General features: G+C 53.5%; 6 protein-coding genes and 1 non-coding gene across 7 annotated transcripts; 3 read left to right on the top strand and 4 right to left on the bottom strand.

Moving 5' to 3' along the window:
- Positions 1-33: 33 nt before the first annotated feature.
- VTJ04DRAFT_10317 (uncharacterized protein) lies at positions 34-1916 on the bottom strand (the record flags this gene model as incomplete). Its single annotated transcript, XM_069358043.1, has 5 exons — positions 34-807; positions 865-1289; positions 1363-1509; positions 1571-1707; positions 1783-1916. The coding sequence occupies 5 exons, from the start codon at positions 1914-1916 to the stop codon at positions 34-36; spliced, it is 1617 nt and encodes a 538-aa protein (XP_069215051.1).
- A 1386-nt stretch (positions 1917-3302) lies between these two features.
- Positions 3303-5477, top strand: VTJ04DRAFT_10316 (uncharacterized protein; the record flags this gene model as incomplete). The annotated part of the gene is made up of 3 exons (XM_069358042.1): positions 3303-3399; positions 3457-5072; positions 5136-5477. The coding sequence occupies 3 exons, from the start codon at positions 3303-3305 to the stop codon at positions 5475-5477; spliced, it is 2055 nt and encodes a 684-aa protein (XP_069215050.1).
- A 969-nt stretch (positions 5478-6446) lies between these two features.
- VTJ04DRAFT_10315 (uncharacterized protein) lies at positions 6447-6978 on the top strand (the record flags this gene model as incomplete). Its single annotated transcript, XM_069358041.1, has 2 exons — positions 6447-6762; positions 6854-6978. 2 exons carry the CDS (start codon positions 6447-6449, stop codon positions 6976-6978), a joined length of 441 nt encoding a protein of 146 aa, XP_069215049.1.
- Positions 6979-7273: 295 nt separating this feature from the next.
- Positions 7274-7375, bottom strand: VTJ04DRAFT_t142. Its single transcript has one exon. It is a non-coding gene; the product is annotated as a tRNA-Met (tRNA).
- A 1303-nt stretch (positions 7376-8678) lies between these two features.
- Positions 8679-10312, top strand: VTJ04DRAFT_10314 (uncharacterized protein; the record flags this gene model as incomplete). Its single annotated transcript, XM_069358040.1, has 4 exons — positions 8679-8941; positions 8993-9748; positions 9805-9917; positions 9975-10312. 4 exons carry the CDS (start codon positions 8679-8681, stop codon positions 10310-10312), a joined length of 1470 nt encoding a protein of 489 aa, XP_069215048.1.
- A 688-nt stretch (positions 10313-11000) lies between these two features.
- On the bottom strand, positions 11001-13304 carry VTJ04DRAFT_10313 (uncharacterized protein; the record flags this gene model as incomplete). The annotated part of the gene is made up of 3 exons (XM_069358039.1): positions 11001-12352; positions 12413-12693; positions 12754-13304. 3 exons carry the CDS (start codon positions 13302-13304, stop codon positions 11001-11003), a joined length of 2184 nt encoding a protein of 727 aa, XP_069215047.1.
- Positions 13305-14681: 1377 nt separating this feature from the next.
- VTJ04DRAFT_10312 (uncharacterized protein) lies at positions 14682-17143 on the bottom strand (the record flags this gene model as incomplete). Its single annotated transcript, XM_069358038.1, has 5 exons — positions 14682-15029; positions 15444-15994; positions 16058-16417; positions 16467-16883; positions 16942-17143. The coding sequence occupies 5 exons, from the start codon at positions 17141-17143 to the stop codon at positions 14682-14684; spliced, it is 1878 nt and encodes a 625-aa protein (XP_069215046.1).
- Between the last annotated feature and the right edge of the window lie 885 nt (positions 17144-18028).

Genomic DNA, 18028 nt, shown 5'->3' with positions numbered 1-18028 from the left:
ACATCATGATTTCTGTCCTGATCCTTCGAATTTTCAGTCCTTGCCTTTGGGCTCGCTTTCCCCAGACGACTCTGCTGACGACACCACAATTGTAGGGGGTGAGACAGTGCCCAGAACAGGCTCCAGGCGCCCGGTTTCGACTGGTGTAGTCCCATGCGATGACCCGAGCTGTTGTGAGTTGGTGGCAGTGGTTGGCGGAACGGTCGAGGGTGACTGTGCCAAACCAGACGTCGCATTGGTTGGGAGGGATCTTGTTGATGGCTGGGGTGATTGACCTCTGCTCGAAGAGCCGAAAACAGAACCAGGCCTGGAGACAACGCTGCCGAAGCTATTGGCACGGGACACACAACCGGGCGTAGAGCAGAGACCAGAACCCTCGTCGCCCGGGGAAGCGTTCAGAGAAACACGGTGTTCAGGGTGTACCCGCGGGAAGCAGATATCTAATGCCTTGGAATGATAAGGTGGTTCCGTTGACCCTTGGCGGGCATGGGAGGGACAAGAGTGACTGGCATTGGAGTTGCTGCGACTGGTCCTCACTGGGACATTGGCCATGCTTGCCGTGTCGGAGCAAGCGTAAGGATCAGCACCTCCGCTCGTTGTTGTGGGTGAGCCGACAATAACTGAAGCCTCTCCGTCGTCCATGTGTTCAGCAATAACAATGTAAATGGAGCCAAGGATTGCGAGGAGGGCGCTGGCCATGCCTGACCACTGCGAAGCGTTGGTGAGAGGCTCGGTTTCCCACATCATGGGTTTGCTCCAGAAATTGAGCTCCCCAAATATTATTATGGCACTGACAGCACCTCCGAACTGACACGAATGATTAGTCCGGGAAGAGGAGGGAGGCTTGGTGGATGATGAACGTACTACAGGAACCTCTACATTGCCCACCGTCCGGCCGATAATGGACCTGAGAAGTTTCATACGCTTGCTATCGGTGTTTATCCCACTGATAACCTTTTCTGAAGGTGGCATCATCGTGGACATGGAGTTCATAGCTTTGATCTTTGTCCAAGTCCACACGAGATACAGGGTGCCAGGGATGCAGCACGCCGTAGCAACTAAGGTAGCAGCGCCAAAAGGGAAGAGGTTGGGATTAGGGACGACATAGATATTCTCGGCCGAGCCACGTCGTAGAGGGGAGAACGGGCCTTCTTCAACAGAACAGATCAGGCCGCATGTCGTCTTGCCGTATGGGAAGTCGTCATCATGGAAGAGCTGTCGGCCGGTGTTCTCATCCGTGCAACCCCTGGCGTCGGCTCGGAAGAACTCGACAGCAAGTGCTATGAGTCCTGACGACGAAATATTATTAGTGCCTTCCTCCATGAGCCTTGACACAAGTGATTAAAACGCCACGACTCTTACCGGCTAGGATCAGCAAAGTCCAGACGAACAAGATTCCAAGTCCTTTATTCTCGAAGTACGTTCTGGAGAATCTCACCGTGGTCGGAGCGGCTATGATGCCTATGGCACAAAACTGGAGGGCACCATAGATATCGAGATCGATAGCGCCTTTCCTTTTGTTAAGACATTGTCAAGATGTGTGAGGACTAGATACCGAGACGCAGCTTACCATCACTATGTACCGCTGCCAACACAATGGCGTGTAGCGCAGCGATGGCGGGATTGAGGAGAGCCGCGGCCAGGCAGGCATTTCTTACATATTCTGCCTTTCTAGCTATGATACAGGCAGCTACAAGGACGTAGTACCTTTTCTCCTGTTAGTAGGTCAGATATTTGACGCTGGCTTCTAAGAAATAGCAATAACATCGGGGCGCGACTCACAACACACGGGAGCCTGGTCCGTACTGGCCAGAAACGGGAAATGCGCAGATAACTTGCAAAACACTCCCAAGCTGTGAAGGATCGGCAGCGCCATCATTGATGGTGGTGTTCTGGAGGATAGGGAAAGCAGGCATGAGTGTCGCCGTTGGTCATCAAGATGGATATGGAGCGGATGGCATGTTGAGCAATCCGCAGGCCGTTGTTTGATTGATGAAAAGATTGCTTATCAGGGACGGAGCAGGGCAGTAATGGAAGCCGGAAACAGGAGAAATAGACATAGCAGAGACGTACGGAGTATCAAGTCGTCATGGGCAGATTTATTAATCACCTGCGTCTGAACCAGAGACAAACATAGGAGGCGGCGGCTGGTCATGCAAGGCTGAGCAATGTGGATGGATGCATTTGTGATGAGGAGCTGGATAAGTGCTCGGTGAATGCTGCTGTGACTCGGTGTCGAAGAGCCACAATCTGCGTGTAACACCAGCAGAAAGTCACTTGACAGATGTTCCGGGAGAAGAGTGCTCGGAACCAGCCGACGGTGTGAGGGGAGAGCGATCATCCATGGGTGTTCCTAGCTTCTGGCGCTGCATCGATGTGCGGGGTTGGACTCTACAGGACCGATCTCGTATGGACACCGAGAGGCATAGCCTTGTCCGCGTGGGTGGTATTCGTTGTAGGAGTGCCAAGTGGCATTCTACAGCCTCAGTTTCGTCTGCTGACTGCAGTTGCATCTGGACTTGGATATAGCTCTGCAGATCTGCTAGCCACCGCTCACAGCACCGCCACAATTGTATGTATGTACACGCGGCCCACCAATGGAGGGTGCCTTCATCGAGGCTCGAAACAGCAAGCTGTCCGAGTCCTGAGGTTTCTCGAGGGCTGTGTTTTAATATGCATGCTCATCAGGATGATAGGCAGGTCAACAAGTGTGGATGAAGGGCTTTCGACGACGGTAGAGGGTGTCGTGTTGAGCATGGAAAACCTGGAACCCAGTGGAAGTGGGTCCATTCATGTCGGTCAGGTCCAGTACTCGGCGACGCGTTCCACTATTCTGGGGAACCGTTACAGGGCTCGGTGAAGATCCTCCAGGTTCAGCCCTATGAGCCAGAATGTCCCAGAACCTGAGGTCTACGTCGTACCCTCCACTCTTGTATTCCCAGACACATGTTCATCCTGGGTTGTTGAAAGGACCTTGACACAACCGCAGCGAATCTGCCGAACAACTTTACGCAATGCAACCTTGGGACCACCATTACAGCTTCTGTTTGTCTGGGCAGAAAACAAAAGTTTTTCGTTGGCCCCGCAATGCCCCCGCCACCGACTCGCCCTCGGGGCAGCGTCAGTTCACCGCATGGGATTACTGGTCCACCTGGATGTCGGTAGTGTCCAGCTGGGTACTTACCTGAAGGACACCTTACCTACCTATGAAGCAAACTTTCCGCTGCCTCAAAGCATTGCAGTTTTACCTTCATGGGCCTCTGTGTTGCCTCTAGGCCAGGGCGTTTCACTCACTCCACAAGATGGCGACCAATGCTGTGGACGACAGCGGGGTGCAAATTTCAGAACTCATCAAGGAGTGGCGGTCGATTGTCACACTGATCGTCTTCCTGTTAGCCAGTACGTCCGCAGCTCATTAACTCTCCTTGGAACTGAACTATACTCACACTCTTACAGACGTCGTCGTCCTCTTTCCCTTCCACGTCCCCATCCCCATCCCAGCCGGTCTCTACAAGTTCATCCGCAATGGCCTGGCCTCCTTACGAATCCTCCCTCCAGGGGAGCCCAAGTCTTCCGTCACCTTTTGGTTTCCCGTGAACATGGTAACGGGTCCTCTTATTGGCGATCTCTTCTTACTTGCCATCGGCGCCATCGGCCGCCGTGAGGTTACAGAGGGTACACTGGGCGCCAACAATATCTCACCCCTCGATATCATGCTTTTCTTCATTTCGCTGGCCTACATCGCCATCTCCATTGACGCCTCCGGTGCTATCCGCTTCATGTCTCTCAAAGTCCTTCAATGGGGTGGTGAGAAAGGACACAGGCTGTTCTTCTACCTCTATGCTTTCTGGTTCGCCCTCACCAGCTTCGTCGGCAATGACCCCGTCATCCTCTCCGGCACCCCGTTTCTTGCCTACATGATCCGGGTCAGCAGGAACATCGAACATGGACGTGCCTGGCTCTTTAGTCAGTTCGCCTGCGCCAACATCGCCTCGGCCATCTTGGTTTCGTCCAACCCGACAAATCTTGTTCTGGCGGGTGCTTTTCAGATCCGCTTCATCGACTACACCGCCAACATGATCGTTCCCGTCATCCTCACCGGCGTCATCTTGTTTCCGTTCTTGTTGCATATCGTCTTCAACAGCGAATCCCTCGTCCCGAGGTCCATTGAAATCCACCAATTCGACGGTCCGCTTGGTGATCCTGTCAACCCCAACATCCCCAATGCTCAGGCGACGGCCCAAAGCGAAGAGGAATCGGTATTCAACCCGTTCCTTGATCGCAAAAGCGCCATCTTCGGGAGCGTTGTCATGGCTGCCACCCTGATCGCCGTCTTGTCTCTCAACGCTGCCACGGCGGGCAAAGAACACATTCCCGTTTACTATATTGCTTTGCCAGGGGCTGCGGTCATGCTTCTCTGGGACTTCGCCATGGGTTGGATTCACCGCAAGGAGACACGCGAAATTGCTCGCAAGGGACGCGAGGAGATTGAACGCCTTCGCTTGGAACAGGCTGAGGGTGATGCCGTCTTGGAAGGAGAGAAGGTCAACAAGAGCGATGTCCCGCGACCAGATGCGTCCGGCTCGGTGACCATGGATTCCTCCAAGGAAGTGACCAAGCCGCCCAAACCCACCGAGAATATCAGTGAGGATGAAAAAACCATTGGGCCCTCCGCCGGAACGTCTCCGATGCTTGCGCCCCGGGAGAAGACCACAACGCCCGAAGCTGCTCCCGGCAATGCGTCCTCCGAGCCACAACTTCCGCCCCCTCAGCAGCCACAAGAACCGGAGAAGCAGACGCAGACATCCCAACCCACCCCGACGACTCTTGTTTCTCTATCTAAGGGTCTCCTCCTTTGGTCAAAAGAGACATTCCCAACAGCCATGGCCGTCCTCACCCACCTGCCCTACGCTCTTGTCCCCTTCGCATTCTGCATGTTCGTCCTCGTCCAAGCCCTGGTCACCAAAGGCTGGGTGCCCATCTTCGCTCGCGGATGGGACGCGTGGGTTCGCAAGACAGGCCCTATCGGCGCCATTGGCGGCATGGGTTTCTTGTCCGTGATTTTGTGCAACGTATGTTCCCCCAGTCAATACACCTAAGCACGAAAAGGCATTGACAATGCAACCATCATCCAGTTCTCAGGCACAAACATCGGGACATCCATTCTCCTCTCCCGCGTCATCCAAGAGTGGCGGACAATCCACGCCCTCGACGGCACGCCCATCACAGAACGCACTTTCTGGGCGACCGTCTACACCATGGCGTTGGGCGTCAACTACGGGGCGTTTAGCGCGGCATTCAGCGCCTCGCTAGCCGGCTTGCTTTGGCGGGATATTTTGGCCAGCAAGCAAATCATTGTCCGGAGGAGAGACTTTGCGACAGTCAATTTGCCGATCATTGCCATTTCCATGACGGTTGGGTGTGTGGTGCTGATTGGGGTCATGTGGATCACGAGAGGGGAGATGCCATTGGAATGAGCAGGTTTGGGGGTGGATTGCATGCGACTGCGTTTTGCGATGGGTTATGACTCCTTCACATATTTGTGCTCATATTTTCTCCGTGATAACTATTGATAGAGGTTGGGTTAGGTCTGGGAGCTTGGGGAGGCAAACAAAAATAATTAATAATCGTCTTGACTTCAGTATTACCTATGGGTGTAAATGTGTACTGTGTTGTTCTCAACATCCACGATATACGAGTTGATTGAGACTTAGAGAAGTTAAAGATGTTATACTGCATGCTCAGCGCTGTGGACTAGTGAGCTCGAGTTCGTTGTCATCTCATCACCAGTTGCCAAAAAAGTGAAGTGGATCCAGTTGAATGTGCAGTTGAGTTCCGCATTCCGAGAATCAAGATTTTGGAGCTGCCGACATTTTCCCACTTCATGAAAACCGTGCTGAGGCGCCCGAAACAGATGCAAGCTCGAAACTTCAGTTTGTGTTCAATTCAAGTTATCAGAGAGCTCAACCTGTCGCTCGGGACGCTTACCACGGGCGGCACGTAGATTCCTGGACTTGCACTCGGCTGACCTCTGCGAGCAGCCCGGAGCCATCACGCTGACATCACGTCAAAATTGAAGGCACGCCGTGAACTTCCATTCACTCGGCGGCATACATCACCTTGAAGGAATCATGTCTCGTCAGTCTGATTTACCGGCCTTCATTGCCGCGATCCGGCCGCGTCCATTACCACCAAACCGATCGTCGCCTGCCAGCACACCCAGTTCAACCCGGCATCCACCTCCAGAGCGGACCGCTGAGCAACAGCCAGAAAAGAGAGCGGCTCCATCCTCCCACTCCACAAGGCCAACACCATTGCAAACTGCCCAGAAATCATCAAATGAGCCGCCACAGCCTTCGACAGCACCCTCTAATAACGACTCCGACCCTCAATGGAGGACAACATGCCGCACCTGTCTCAGAACCTTCGAGTCACGCAACCAGCTCATGAGACACCTCTTCCGGGCACACCCCGGAAGGAGGAAGAAGGACAAGAAGAAGACGAATCCCGAGATCACGATGACCGGTGGTGTTGGCGTTGGTCCTTACCCTCCCCACCGACCGGAGCTGAATCCGGCGCCATCTGGCGCTACGACGTTGGAGACCAGCCGAGGGGCATCGATGGGGAAAAGTAGTGGGTTTAACCCGTTAAGCCTGCTCTCGCAGGAGCAGATGACGGTGTTTGTGATGAGGGTGTTCGCAGTGTTGGTGGTGGTTGGGATGAGGGAGATGCAGAGTGAAAAGGAGAGGGAGGTCGATACTGGTCGGTCTTGTCTTAGGGATGGGCAGGAACAGAACTGTCTTTTTGGCCGAGGGATCAAGACGCATAGCAATACGCTCCTGGGATCGTCCAGTCATGGCCGAACTGAAAGTGAGCTGGATGAACAGGAGCGAAGACACAAAGGATTACGGGGCGGCAAACAAGCGGAAGGGTCGGGAGAGGAGGGCGACTCGGATGAGGATGGAGGATGTGCGGTGATACCTGAAGCATGTGTGCATCGTCGATTAGAAACCACGGTATTACCAATGTCGATGCCAGAGGAAGGGCTGGTGGAAGACTTGGACTGAGATGTAAGAAGAATGAAGAAATTGAGATGCAATGAGTCTGAACGGTCACACGCAGATTTCAATTTCAGCTCGGCCTTCTGAAGTGTCGACTGCCACCTCAACCACGATTTCATTTTCAAAGTATGGATGATTGCACCAAGAACACCGAAGGACATGACAAAAAGTATCCACAAAAGAGTGGAAAAAGTAAAACTGCCAAAAGAAGATGGGAACTGTGAGGCTCGAACTCACGACCTCAGGATATCTCAGTGTTCAACTGAGTCATACAACGTATGAGACCTGCGCTCTTCCAACTGAGCCAAGCTCCCTTGTTGTGGACGAGGCAAAACGCGGACTTATGAAGTGGACTCCGTGTTCCCGTCTCGGCGCGATCCGAGAGCGGGGCTGCCATCGGGCGGGAATGGCAACGCCACCAAAATAATCTGTGGGAACCTCTTCACCTTTGTCACTAAATACACTGTATTTTCCCCAGAAAGTGATACAGAAGCCAACCTTAAGATGCGAGTCTTCTGCTGAGAGATCAACAGACAAACTGTCGGTCAGGCAGCAAAATCAGAAGCCTGAGGAACCACATTTGTATCCATCCTGGTGCCCACCATCTCGAAGAAGTGGGGAGCGATGTTGGACGGCGGGATGGAGAGGTGGTGATGCCAAGTCTTCAGCTCCTGCAGTGCAGCGCTTGCAGTCAGTGAAAGAGATTTGTAAACAGCTTTGGCGGGGTGAGTTGTGGATGTGCCGATCTAAAGTCTGCTTTTCTTCGCCTGACGGTGTCACCCAAACTGACTCATGGAGTTGTCGATGACAGCGAGACCGACGACAAACCCACCCGGTCGAGCAGATCCCGGACATGTGAGCTGCGTCGAACCACAACTTCAACGTTCTCACCGCCCAACACAATGGGGCCACCGCCCTGTCCAGCGGTTCTCGGGTCCGCATTTTCTTCGCTTTCTTTCCGCCCCTAGTTCACTTGCAATGCCATCAAGTTTGACGTTATCCTCGGCAACGACCGAGGAACCACATCTTAGCTTCCGGCGTTCCACGGCCCTTTCGGTGCGTGCTGGCTTCTTGGTTCGACAATGCGCTGCAGCAAGCCTTGATCTGGTTAGACACTGAGGATGCGGTGGCTGGCTGGCTTATGCAGTCGATGCATGCCAAGTTTGCTCTGCGTTCAAGACGAGCGGTGCCCCCAAGCTCGTGGAACAGTCTACCCGTCGGCTCTGCCGTATCGGATGCAGGGCTCCTTGTCACGGGCACATCGAACTTGTCCTGCAGAGCATGGGAAATCCAGATACTGCATTGTCAGGCAGTTGTTTACGGGCTCCTGATTTGTGAAGCTGAAGGGATGGTGGATGGGTCAAGGAGGGGACAATTTTTAGCGGCGCGCGCTGATCGCCGTCCCACTCAGCTGCACGACGCAAGGGCGTGGACGGGGGGCGATCCCACCGACACCTTGGGTGGCTGGTGGTGAAGTCGAGTATGGCAGCAAATCCTTGTTGGACTTTGTTATATTTTAGACTCCAAGACACCCGGTCGCATCCAACATTCTTTTCGTTGCTCGGCCGTTCAATGTCTTGACCGTCTGTCGAACGACGTCTCGATCCACAGCCAACCATGGGCGCCTACGTCTCGACAGAGAACTGCGTGAACCACTACGGTGTAGAACCCAACTGCACCGTCACACAGTCCCAGGATGGCGAGCTGTGGCTCGGCGAGGCCAGCAAGGGCAACTTCGAGGGTGACCCCGACATTGCCGGCGCCGGCGTGCTCGTTGCTTTCTTCAGCGTGACCGCCTTCTCGGTGTTCCTCGCCATTATCAGCACCCTGTGGTGGATATTGAAGAACATTTTTGGCGTGACGCGCCAGCGTTCAGACGAGTATGTGAGGAAGTCCGTCTCGGAAATGAGCCTGAGCTCACAACCCTCCAGCAAGAAGGCTGCCCGAAAGTGGAAGATCAGCATCACCGGCATCATCGAGGCCCTCATCATTTCCTGCAGTGACCAGCAAATCTTCACCGGCGGCGCCTACGCCATTACCCTCCGATATGCCAAAGCTTGCCACGTCTCGGCCTACCACTACAATATCGTCAGCAACATCCTTCTCGTCACCTGTGCCACTCACTTGATGTCGGTCACCGTCGCGAGGCACTACTGGGACCATCCGTTCCTCGGCGCTCTCCGTTTCCTCGTGACCACCATGGTCTTCGTCCTGACGGGCATCCTCATCTCCAACCAGGGGTCCAGCTCCTTGGGGTTCCCCACTGAAATCCCCTCCCGAGACGAGGAGTACAGCCTGATGCTGCTTCCTGCTGCCTGCTTCCAAACGAGCAGCTTCCAACTAGGTTCGGAGCTTAGCCGGTCTTTCAGGGTCGGTTCTTTCCAAGCCTTCTTCACTGGGCAGTTCCATGGCTGGGCGAACTACGTTCTCATGATGATCTTTTACTTCATCTCCGTTGCCGTTACTGTCGGCCGAGAGGTTCGCCGCGGTCTTGAACACGACGGAAAACGGAAGAGGTTCGTCAACGGCATGCAGGAGAAGTTGCCCTTCTTGTTCAAGATCAAGAAGGTTTGGTATGTGATGTTTGCGGTGTATATGGTGGCTGGCATTGGAATCTCATCATGGACCGTGGCCATTGCGGCCAGGTACGTGTATGAGCTGCGTGACTGGTTGGATAAGTCAGGATGGTACGTCGCCTCCTTATTGTTGATGCTTGGGGGAATGGATTGCTGACGACTTCCAGGATCGAGCTGGTGCACAACCACAACCCCGAAAATGACCCGACCACCTTCGGCCAGCTCGTACCGCTTCTCCTCATGTCCCTCACCATCTTCAGCTTTATGCAGATTGTTAGCGGTACGTGCGGTTGGCGAAACATATCAACCCAGACCACGTTTACTAACTCAATCCCAGAACAAATCGAAGCAAACAAGCAAGAGCTCAAGCGTAGCCTCTACGACTCTATCCAATACATCAGAAATATGGGAGCTGGGGCCGATTCCCCGGACGGTGGCGCTTCCACCCATGATGACCGGGAATCTGCTCTCGGGCTGCAGGGCATTCCTTCTGGAAAGGGTCAGTGCGATCACACAGATGGTGAAGAGAAGCGCCAGTCCCAGCCCACGGTTGCTGTTACGTCGACGCAACCGGCTAGTGGGACAAAGACGCCACCTCAGGACCAAACAACCTCGTCATCTCAGCCGGCCCAAGATTCGACTGCTGTGACTTCCACGACTCAAAACAACCAGTAACAAACGACGACTGAACGAACACAACTTGATACCCAACCGAAAGTACAATCTGCGACTGCCGGGAGCAAATGATGATCACGATGATAATGATGATGATATGGACAGGGTCCGGGCAAGGGAAGATATAAGGGGGTTGTGGGATATGGGTTTCATCTATGGCGTTCTGTCGACTTGGGGTTCATTCGCATTTCTTATGAGAATCTCGTCCCCTGTTATGATACCAAGCATCTCCTGTCTTAATTTCATCAATCAGGACAGCCTTGAAGCATCAAGTTACCCACTCTCCGGTCTTGAACCTTTTCCCTCGTGACTCCATTCCGACATCTAGCTGCTCAAGGTACATACACTAATTACACGATCAGCATTACATATTAGCTATCTCTCCTGTGTGAACTCAAACACATGCAGACAGATGCGAAACGTGAAACCCCCCCGGACAACACCCACAAGAATGTAATAATCCATGCAATCAGCCAAATCCCAGTTTTCTCTTGTGCCAACCACCCCATCCAGCCTGATCAAACAGAAAACAAAAACAATGACTATATGCCCCAATTGCCCCCCGCTATGCCGATCAGATGAGATGAAGGTTACAATATTCGTAAACGTGGTTCTTGAACAATCCCGACTCGTCATTTCGAATGAACAGAGCCCTGCAAAGTTGATCCAAGCCTTTCTTGTTCATCATTCACAGCCCCGGCGAAAGGTGCTGCTGTGGCTGGTGTTGCTGCTTCTCCCTCTGACTCCTCAACACCCTCTGTGCGAACGACTGGGGCGAGAAGCGATCACCTCCAGCCGCAAATTGTTCCTTGATTGGAAGCGGAAGAGGGTTGGTGTCGTCGATGTCTTGCTTCCCTGAGAGCGGGTCGACGGGTATGAACGTATCCACCATTCCGCGCGGTTCTTGCTCTGGCCCGACATCTCTTACGTCAGCGTACCTACTGCTGACTGTGGTGCGCAGCTGGGGGACCGCGGCTGGAACAGGCACGGTTGGAGCGGTGGTTGGTATTGTTGTTGTCGAGTGGTCGTGAATGTAAGGATTGACGTTAGCAGTGGCGGGATTTGTCTGGAGATCAAGCTGTCCCAGACCCTGAACCGGAGTATTACCGGCAATGTGCAACTCCTCTCGCTGCCGCTCCAGCCGGGTGCTACTGCTACTGAAGCGGTGCTCAGAATATACCGGTTCGTCAGGTTGTCGCTCACGAGTGTCCGTGGAGTTCGTCTCTGACTCCTCCTGCTGTGCCAGCTTTGCCCTGCAGATGCACGCCTCCGCTCCCTCCTCGGCGTCGCACACATCGCCAGACACGCTGATCCCCGAGTCTCTAAGCTCGCGACAGGTCTGATGCTGCTGGCGCTTCTCCGCCTGGTTCGGGGTGGTCTCGGGGGTTGGATACCTGTTCGCAGCCTTTTCATATTGGGGACTCCCTCGGACGGAGCCAGAGGGCCTCACCGATATGGGCAGGATCGGGAAGCTGGGAGTTGTAGTCCTGGAGCTGGTGCCGGTTGTGGCCGATGTCCGGCGAGTGATGAACAGACTGGAGCGGGAGAGATCGCGTGAGGGCCTTCTTGGGTTGGGGCTGCTTTGCCTGAACATGGGTCCTGGACTGCGGCGTGGCTCGCTGGGGCTGGTTTGCTGGATGCTTTGCTGCGTGGAATTACGGGAATGAAGCGCCTGGAGAAGAGTGCTTCGGCGAGAGCGTCGATTGAGTTTCATGGGCGGTTTGGAAGGTTGCTTTTGCTGCTGCTCTTGGGATTGAGCATCAAGCATCAGGCCTAGTCCAAGCGCCGGCGTCGGAGTTCGTGACTCTGGAATGCGACCGCCCTTCGTCCCAGAAACCCGGTTTCGACACTGCTTCATGATGTTGGCACGGTGAGTGTCAAAGACGAGTCCGAGCTGTCCGGCCAGGAAAGAAAGGTAGTTTTGGTCGCCAACTCCAGGGACCAGGAGCTCAAGCTTTTCACACAGGCTCTCCTTAAGTGTGTCTAGCTCGTCATCAAAGGCCTGTTGCACTTCGTCTAGCTCAATGACAGGTTGGAAGTCTGTGTAGTTGTAAGCATCAACTATGTCCTGGGGTATGGTCGGGCACGATGCTTGCATACCTGGGTCAGGAACGTCATCGTCGTCCGGAAACAACGTTGTCCATATGGACTCCCAGGTCCACGGCACCTGAAGATCGTCATCCTTTGCAGACAATATCCGGAGAGCGTCCTGGCCAACCCCATCCTCGGGGTCATCGAATGGCGATGGATCCACATCACATATCTGATCCCTGGGCAGCATGAGATGGGCCTCGAGATCCTTGGGAGACAGGAATCTGGACTTGCAACGCCGGCAGACATAAATCCCGGACAGTCTTCGATGATGTGACAAAATGTGGTGCCTGAAGACATGTTAGCGAGCGTCTCTGCTTCAGTCACAGGGCGAGGAGGTGACCACTCACCTCACTTCAGCAATTGACGCGAATGGCCCCCGGGCACAAGCCTCATGGTCACGAACATTGAAGCGAACGGGGTTCCGTTTCCTGAAAGGACACGGGTAAGAGCAGGACAGCTCCGGGGAATGATGCATCTCCATGCCGACGGCGTTGTTCTTCTCCAGCAGGGTCTCGGTCTCCCATTCCACGCTGACTTGGGTCGCGGGCGTTGTGATCATGGTTCCTGGAGTATTTGCGGGGCTCCGGATCTGAGGTGAGGATGAGGGGATGAGAAGAGAGAGTGGTTTTGCCACTGCTGGGGTGTTCGGTGAGACGGACTCGAGCTGTGGCGATACGTCATCGAGGCTGTCATCCAACGGCGAGTCTTCATCCTCGATGACTCTCTCCTCCAAGAAGCGGTTTGAGCTTTCATCTTCAGGGATGGAACTGTGATTCAATTCCTTGGACTGTCCCCCACTCTTGCCGGTCCATGGTTCGACTAACTTGGCCGACAGCGACCAGAATCCTGGCCGGCGATGGAGGACGCGTGGAGGTGCTGTGGTATCTGCAGACGGCATATCGAAAGTGAGAGGAGATGGAAAAATGTGATCAAACGAGTGACTAGGAAAAGAAGTGGTTCATCTCAATCAGTGCCCTCGACTATTGTTTGGTCTCCATGTTGTGAGGTCGGTAGGGTCGGGTCGGTGAGGTTTCGGTTCTCTTGGGGTGAAGTGAAGGACTTCCAAAAATGAGCGATTGGGTCGTTTGTCCAATTGGACTGGTGTCTCCGGCCACCTTGAAATGAATATGACTTCGGATGGAATACGGGTACTTAGGTTGTTGTCTGCCTTGTCATGCAATCGGTCGGTTCTTTGTTTGGGCTGTGTTGTTGATGTTGTTTCGAAGTGTGCGGCTGCATGCAAGACGACAGCCACGCCGAAGACAACGCCACGAAAGGAAGGACTCAAAGTTGGAATCAAAATCAGGAAAAGGTCTAGAAAGGAAGAAAAGTCTAGAATGACCACAAAATGAAGAAAAGGACTTCCCCGACAACACGGCGAATCCCGTGTGGCATCCCCGAGCAACAACACTCCTCGAGGCAGATTCCAAGCTCAAGCAGCTGGAAAACAACACCGACCATATAAAACATCAGCGAGTAAACGAATCGCATGGCTCACTGGATCATCATCATCAATACTCATCTATCATCCTCCAACCGCCCCGCATCATGAATCTCCCATCGCTGATCCTGAGCCATCCATCTCGAGAGCATAGCACACAGCTTATTGTTGCTCCATGGCTGTCGTTACCGTCCTGAGCCGCCAAGCGCTGCTGAACCACCCGCAGGGGCCCGCTGCACCCCTGTCGCATGGCGGTTACGGCATCTGATTGGTCCGCGGGTCTTGCGCGGCTCTAACGTCTCCTGACCTGTCAAGACGTGCGGAGGACAGGTGCACGCGCTGATTCGATCTGGGGTGGCGACACCAAATTTCTCCGGGGGGGTGGCATTGCTGATTCTCAGCATGCTTACAAACTCCAGGCGATGAGTTCATAAGAGGGAGGATGGATATTCGTGCCTGGAGTTTTGCTTGGCCTTCCAAATCCAGGGGCTCCGAGAGAGGAGGGGGACAGAAGGGTTAGGGGTAGGGTTAGGACTCAGCGTTGCCAAGGCAAGGTTTGTTTTCTTTGAGAGGGGGTCAACATGGACAGGAATATTATAAAGGAACATGGTATTAATAGACACCCAGTCGCCACACAATAAAGAAAAGAACTCATGACTAAGTAATACAATCATGCACAAAGGAATGCAAACGGTTATCGAAGGATAATGGTCGAAGTAAAACGAACTTGTTTATTGCACAAAAGAGACTACACGACATCCAAGTCAGTAGGAAAGGGTTGCTGCCCTGCCAATAGCTTACCTGTGTGCGTCATACTGTTTCATCTCCTCTCAATCAGCAACGGTGCCGCTTGCTGCCATTGCTGTTGGAAGGTGAGCTCGGGCGCTTGTTGCTGCTAGAAGATGGAGAGCTGAGGTTGCTGCAGTAGTCACAGGTCTCATAAGTGTGGTAAGGCTTGCCATAATAGCGGATGAGGCATGTGCCAACACTCGGGCAAGTCTTGCTCCTGAGGTACTGGGTGTCAAGGATCCGCTGGCAATGAATGCACTGGTAGGTGATAGTGTTCCAGACACACATGTTGACGATGTATGGACGGTCCTGGTATGTACCTGTTGTGGTGTTGTAGTAGTTTTGCAGGGAGCTCTTCTCGACGTGCTTGCCGGCTACAAAACTCTTGAGTCTCTGTGGTGTGACTGAGGTTGACATTCCGAAGCTGGGGAGACATCACAGTAATTTGTAGTTGGAAAGTAAATCAATGTCATACAAATACCAATGTCATTGTTTTGGGGATAACACAATACATTGTGGGGACAAAGCCATTGTTATGATGGAGGGGGCACAAGGGGAGAGTTCTTTGTTCAGGAAGGAGCTGTTCATCCCTGACACCTTGGACCTTCCAACAACATAGCTGGATGTTGAACAATAGTGTGACTACTGACCAACTTGGTTAATATCTGACCAGAAATCAGGAGACAATCCCGCATACTACCTGACACCATCAAGAAAGATTTGTTCCTGTGCTTAGTCACGCCTTGGCCTCAGCCTGCAAACTACGCCCCGAGTCCAATAGAACCACCTCTGGCACGTCCACCATACCTCATGCGGATCGTCCAGCTCAATATCAAACGTGGCCAGCAGCGTCGGAACCACTATATAGATCTCCATCAAGGCGAGGTGTTTACCAATGCAAACTCGCGACCCGCCACCAAATGCAATCACCGCATTGTCCCACCAGAACTTGACCCTCTTCCTGTGCTGCTGATCATCCTCTCCATCCTGCCTCAGCCAGCGGTCGGGATTGAACTTCTCCGCGTATTCTCCAAAGACGCGCTTGTTCCTCGCCAACACATAGGGATTCATCCCCACGATCTGGCCGCCAGGCATGAAGCGGCCATCAGGGAGACGCAGTCCCTCAGGAGGGACGATACGCTCCAGGGCCATGCACACGGGTGCGTTGAGACGAAGAGCTTCGCGGATGACAGCGTCCAGGTACGGCATGGCACGCGCCTGGGCATTGGAGACCGGCACAAAAGCCTGCTGCGTGGAGCGAACCTCGGCACAAAGCTTGGCGTAAACTCGCGGATTCTTGAGAACGTGGTAGAAGACGGCACGCATGATCATCGCGGTGGTGTCGGCTCCGGCAAGGACTGAAGGTACATTGTCAGTACTCAGAGTTGTCTGGGGGCCCAGTGCGAATCGGCTTGACCTACGATTCAAGACCAGATAGCCAACCACAATGTTGTCATCGACAAGCTCCGGGTGCGTCGACATAGACTCAAGAAAGTACTGCAAGAAGTCAGGTTTGCCTGGCGTGTAGTTCTTGTCTTCACCACGACGGCGGGCCGCGATTTTCTCCGGTGCATGGCGTGTAACACGGTCCATGGTCGGCTGGGGGAATCGGATAACAGGGTTCTTATCCAGCAAGCGGTCGGTCCAAGGCATGAAGCCGGTGAACCCAAAATAGTCAACCATTTTGTTAAAGTTCTTGAGGCTGTTGTCAAAGTCGGTGCCCGCTTCCATGTATCCATACGTGGTGCTGATGGTCACCATTCCCAGGAAGCCCCAGGCAACTAGGGCTGTTAACAACTTAATCCGTGGAAATCCGGAGGAATAACTTACAGTAAGCGAGCCAGTCACCAAACCTGCACGGCCGTGCTGTCTTGACGAAACGCTCATTCAGCTTGTGCAAAAGGTCCATGAGGATGTCATCCATCAAGGGCTCCATGGTCTGGACGGCTGTGACGGAGTAGTGGCGTGCCACCGGCCTCTTCATCTGAGTATGGATGGCCGGGTTCACCTCAGAGAACAAGTGATACACGACCTTGCCATCGACAAATGTGCCTTGGCTCTTGTACAAGTCAGACTTGAGGAATTTGTTGTCGGTGCCGTAAATAACATGGAACAGCTCCGGGATATCGATATCCAGCAAGTTCGGGGCCAGGCGAACAACCAGGCCGTATTTATCGTGAAGCCGTCTGGCATGAGTGGCATAATCGCCCTTGTACGCTCGCCACATGCGCCAGAGGTTTGTCCATCCTATCCCAACCTTCAGCTGATGGCACACATCGAGGGACACATTCCAGGTCAAACTCACCAGCCAGAAAAGGGCCTGGGTATTGTTTCAGGGGCGATGTGATGTAGGAAATGAGGAGCCACAGGAAGATGAAGACGGGTACGGAGACAGCCAGAATGCTGAAGTTGTGAGGGTGGATGGTGTCAAAACATCCTTTCAGATCCAGATTACTCCACCACTCAGAGAAGTCAACATGAAGGGGGCGCGGAGATGGAGAGGCCATGACTTCAAGGAGCGGACTCAGTGGTCAGAGGTATTGGAACGGTGTTCGATCCCAAAGAGATCAGTGAAGGGGCAGTTGGCTCAAGAACACAGATGAGATGAAGGCGACTGAGGTGGAATGAAGATGTTGGAGATGGACGACCACATCCAGAGGGAGAGGCTCCATGCCAGAGTTCATATGATGAAAACCCGGAGGGACCTTCCCCTCATCTCGTTGAGGACTGTGCTTCAGATATTTGCATATGACAGACCGTACTGCAATGCATCATGGGAAATCAGCATACATGTCAACCTTGTGTGGCCATCACTATGTGCTGATGAAGATAGAGATTGGTTGATGGGCCAGAGGAGGCGCTTTCTGGACCTCAATGTGCCGCCCGCCATTAGGCTTGACGTGTCTGTCTATTTCCACGACCAGTAGCACTGAGGCAAAGAATTCACCATACTAGTAATGTTTGCTGGACTATGCGAGGTGAAGTGTAGACGCAGGTTGGACTGTGCAGGCCACACAGTATGGGCCCTCACCTTCGAGGGAATAGGGATCATAAGCTGGTGATGATTCGACTCGGACATCTGCGAGTGACTCAAAACCCCGCATCTTCGACAGCTAAAACTATCTCAGCCATTCTCGTGGGACGGTGGCAGGCCATTGGCGCTCCCTGGGGACAAAGAGCTTCGGTCTGTGTGGCGAGCGCCCTGTGTGGGAGCGGAGGTGGGCGAGGTCCCAGTGTTTTCCCAAACTCATTCACACTACTCCTCCAACGCGGGTTTCCGTGAACCCCTAGATACATCTCTTGACATGCCAGTGACGGTGGGGCTTTGACTTGGGTTCAATTGTGCTGGAATAACAATTTCTGGTGGCAACATTGAACTCTCAATTTCCTGT

Source organism: Mycothermus thermophilus (assembly GCF_041956435.1).
Source record: "Mycothermus thermophilus strain CBS 625.91 unplaced genomic scaffold VTJ04scaffold_7, whole genome shotgun sequence".
NCBI classification, from domain to species: domain Eukaryota; kingdom Fungi; phylum Ascomycota; class Sordariomycetes; order Sordariales; family Chaetomiaceae; genus Mycothermus; species Mycothermus thermophilus.
Note: the sequence above shows the minus strand (reverse complement) of the source record. Positions and strands in the feature narration are given on the sequence as shown.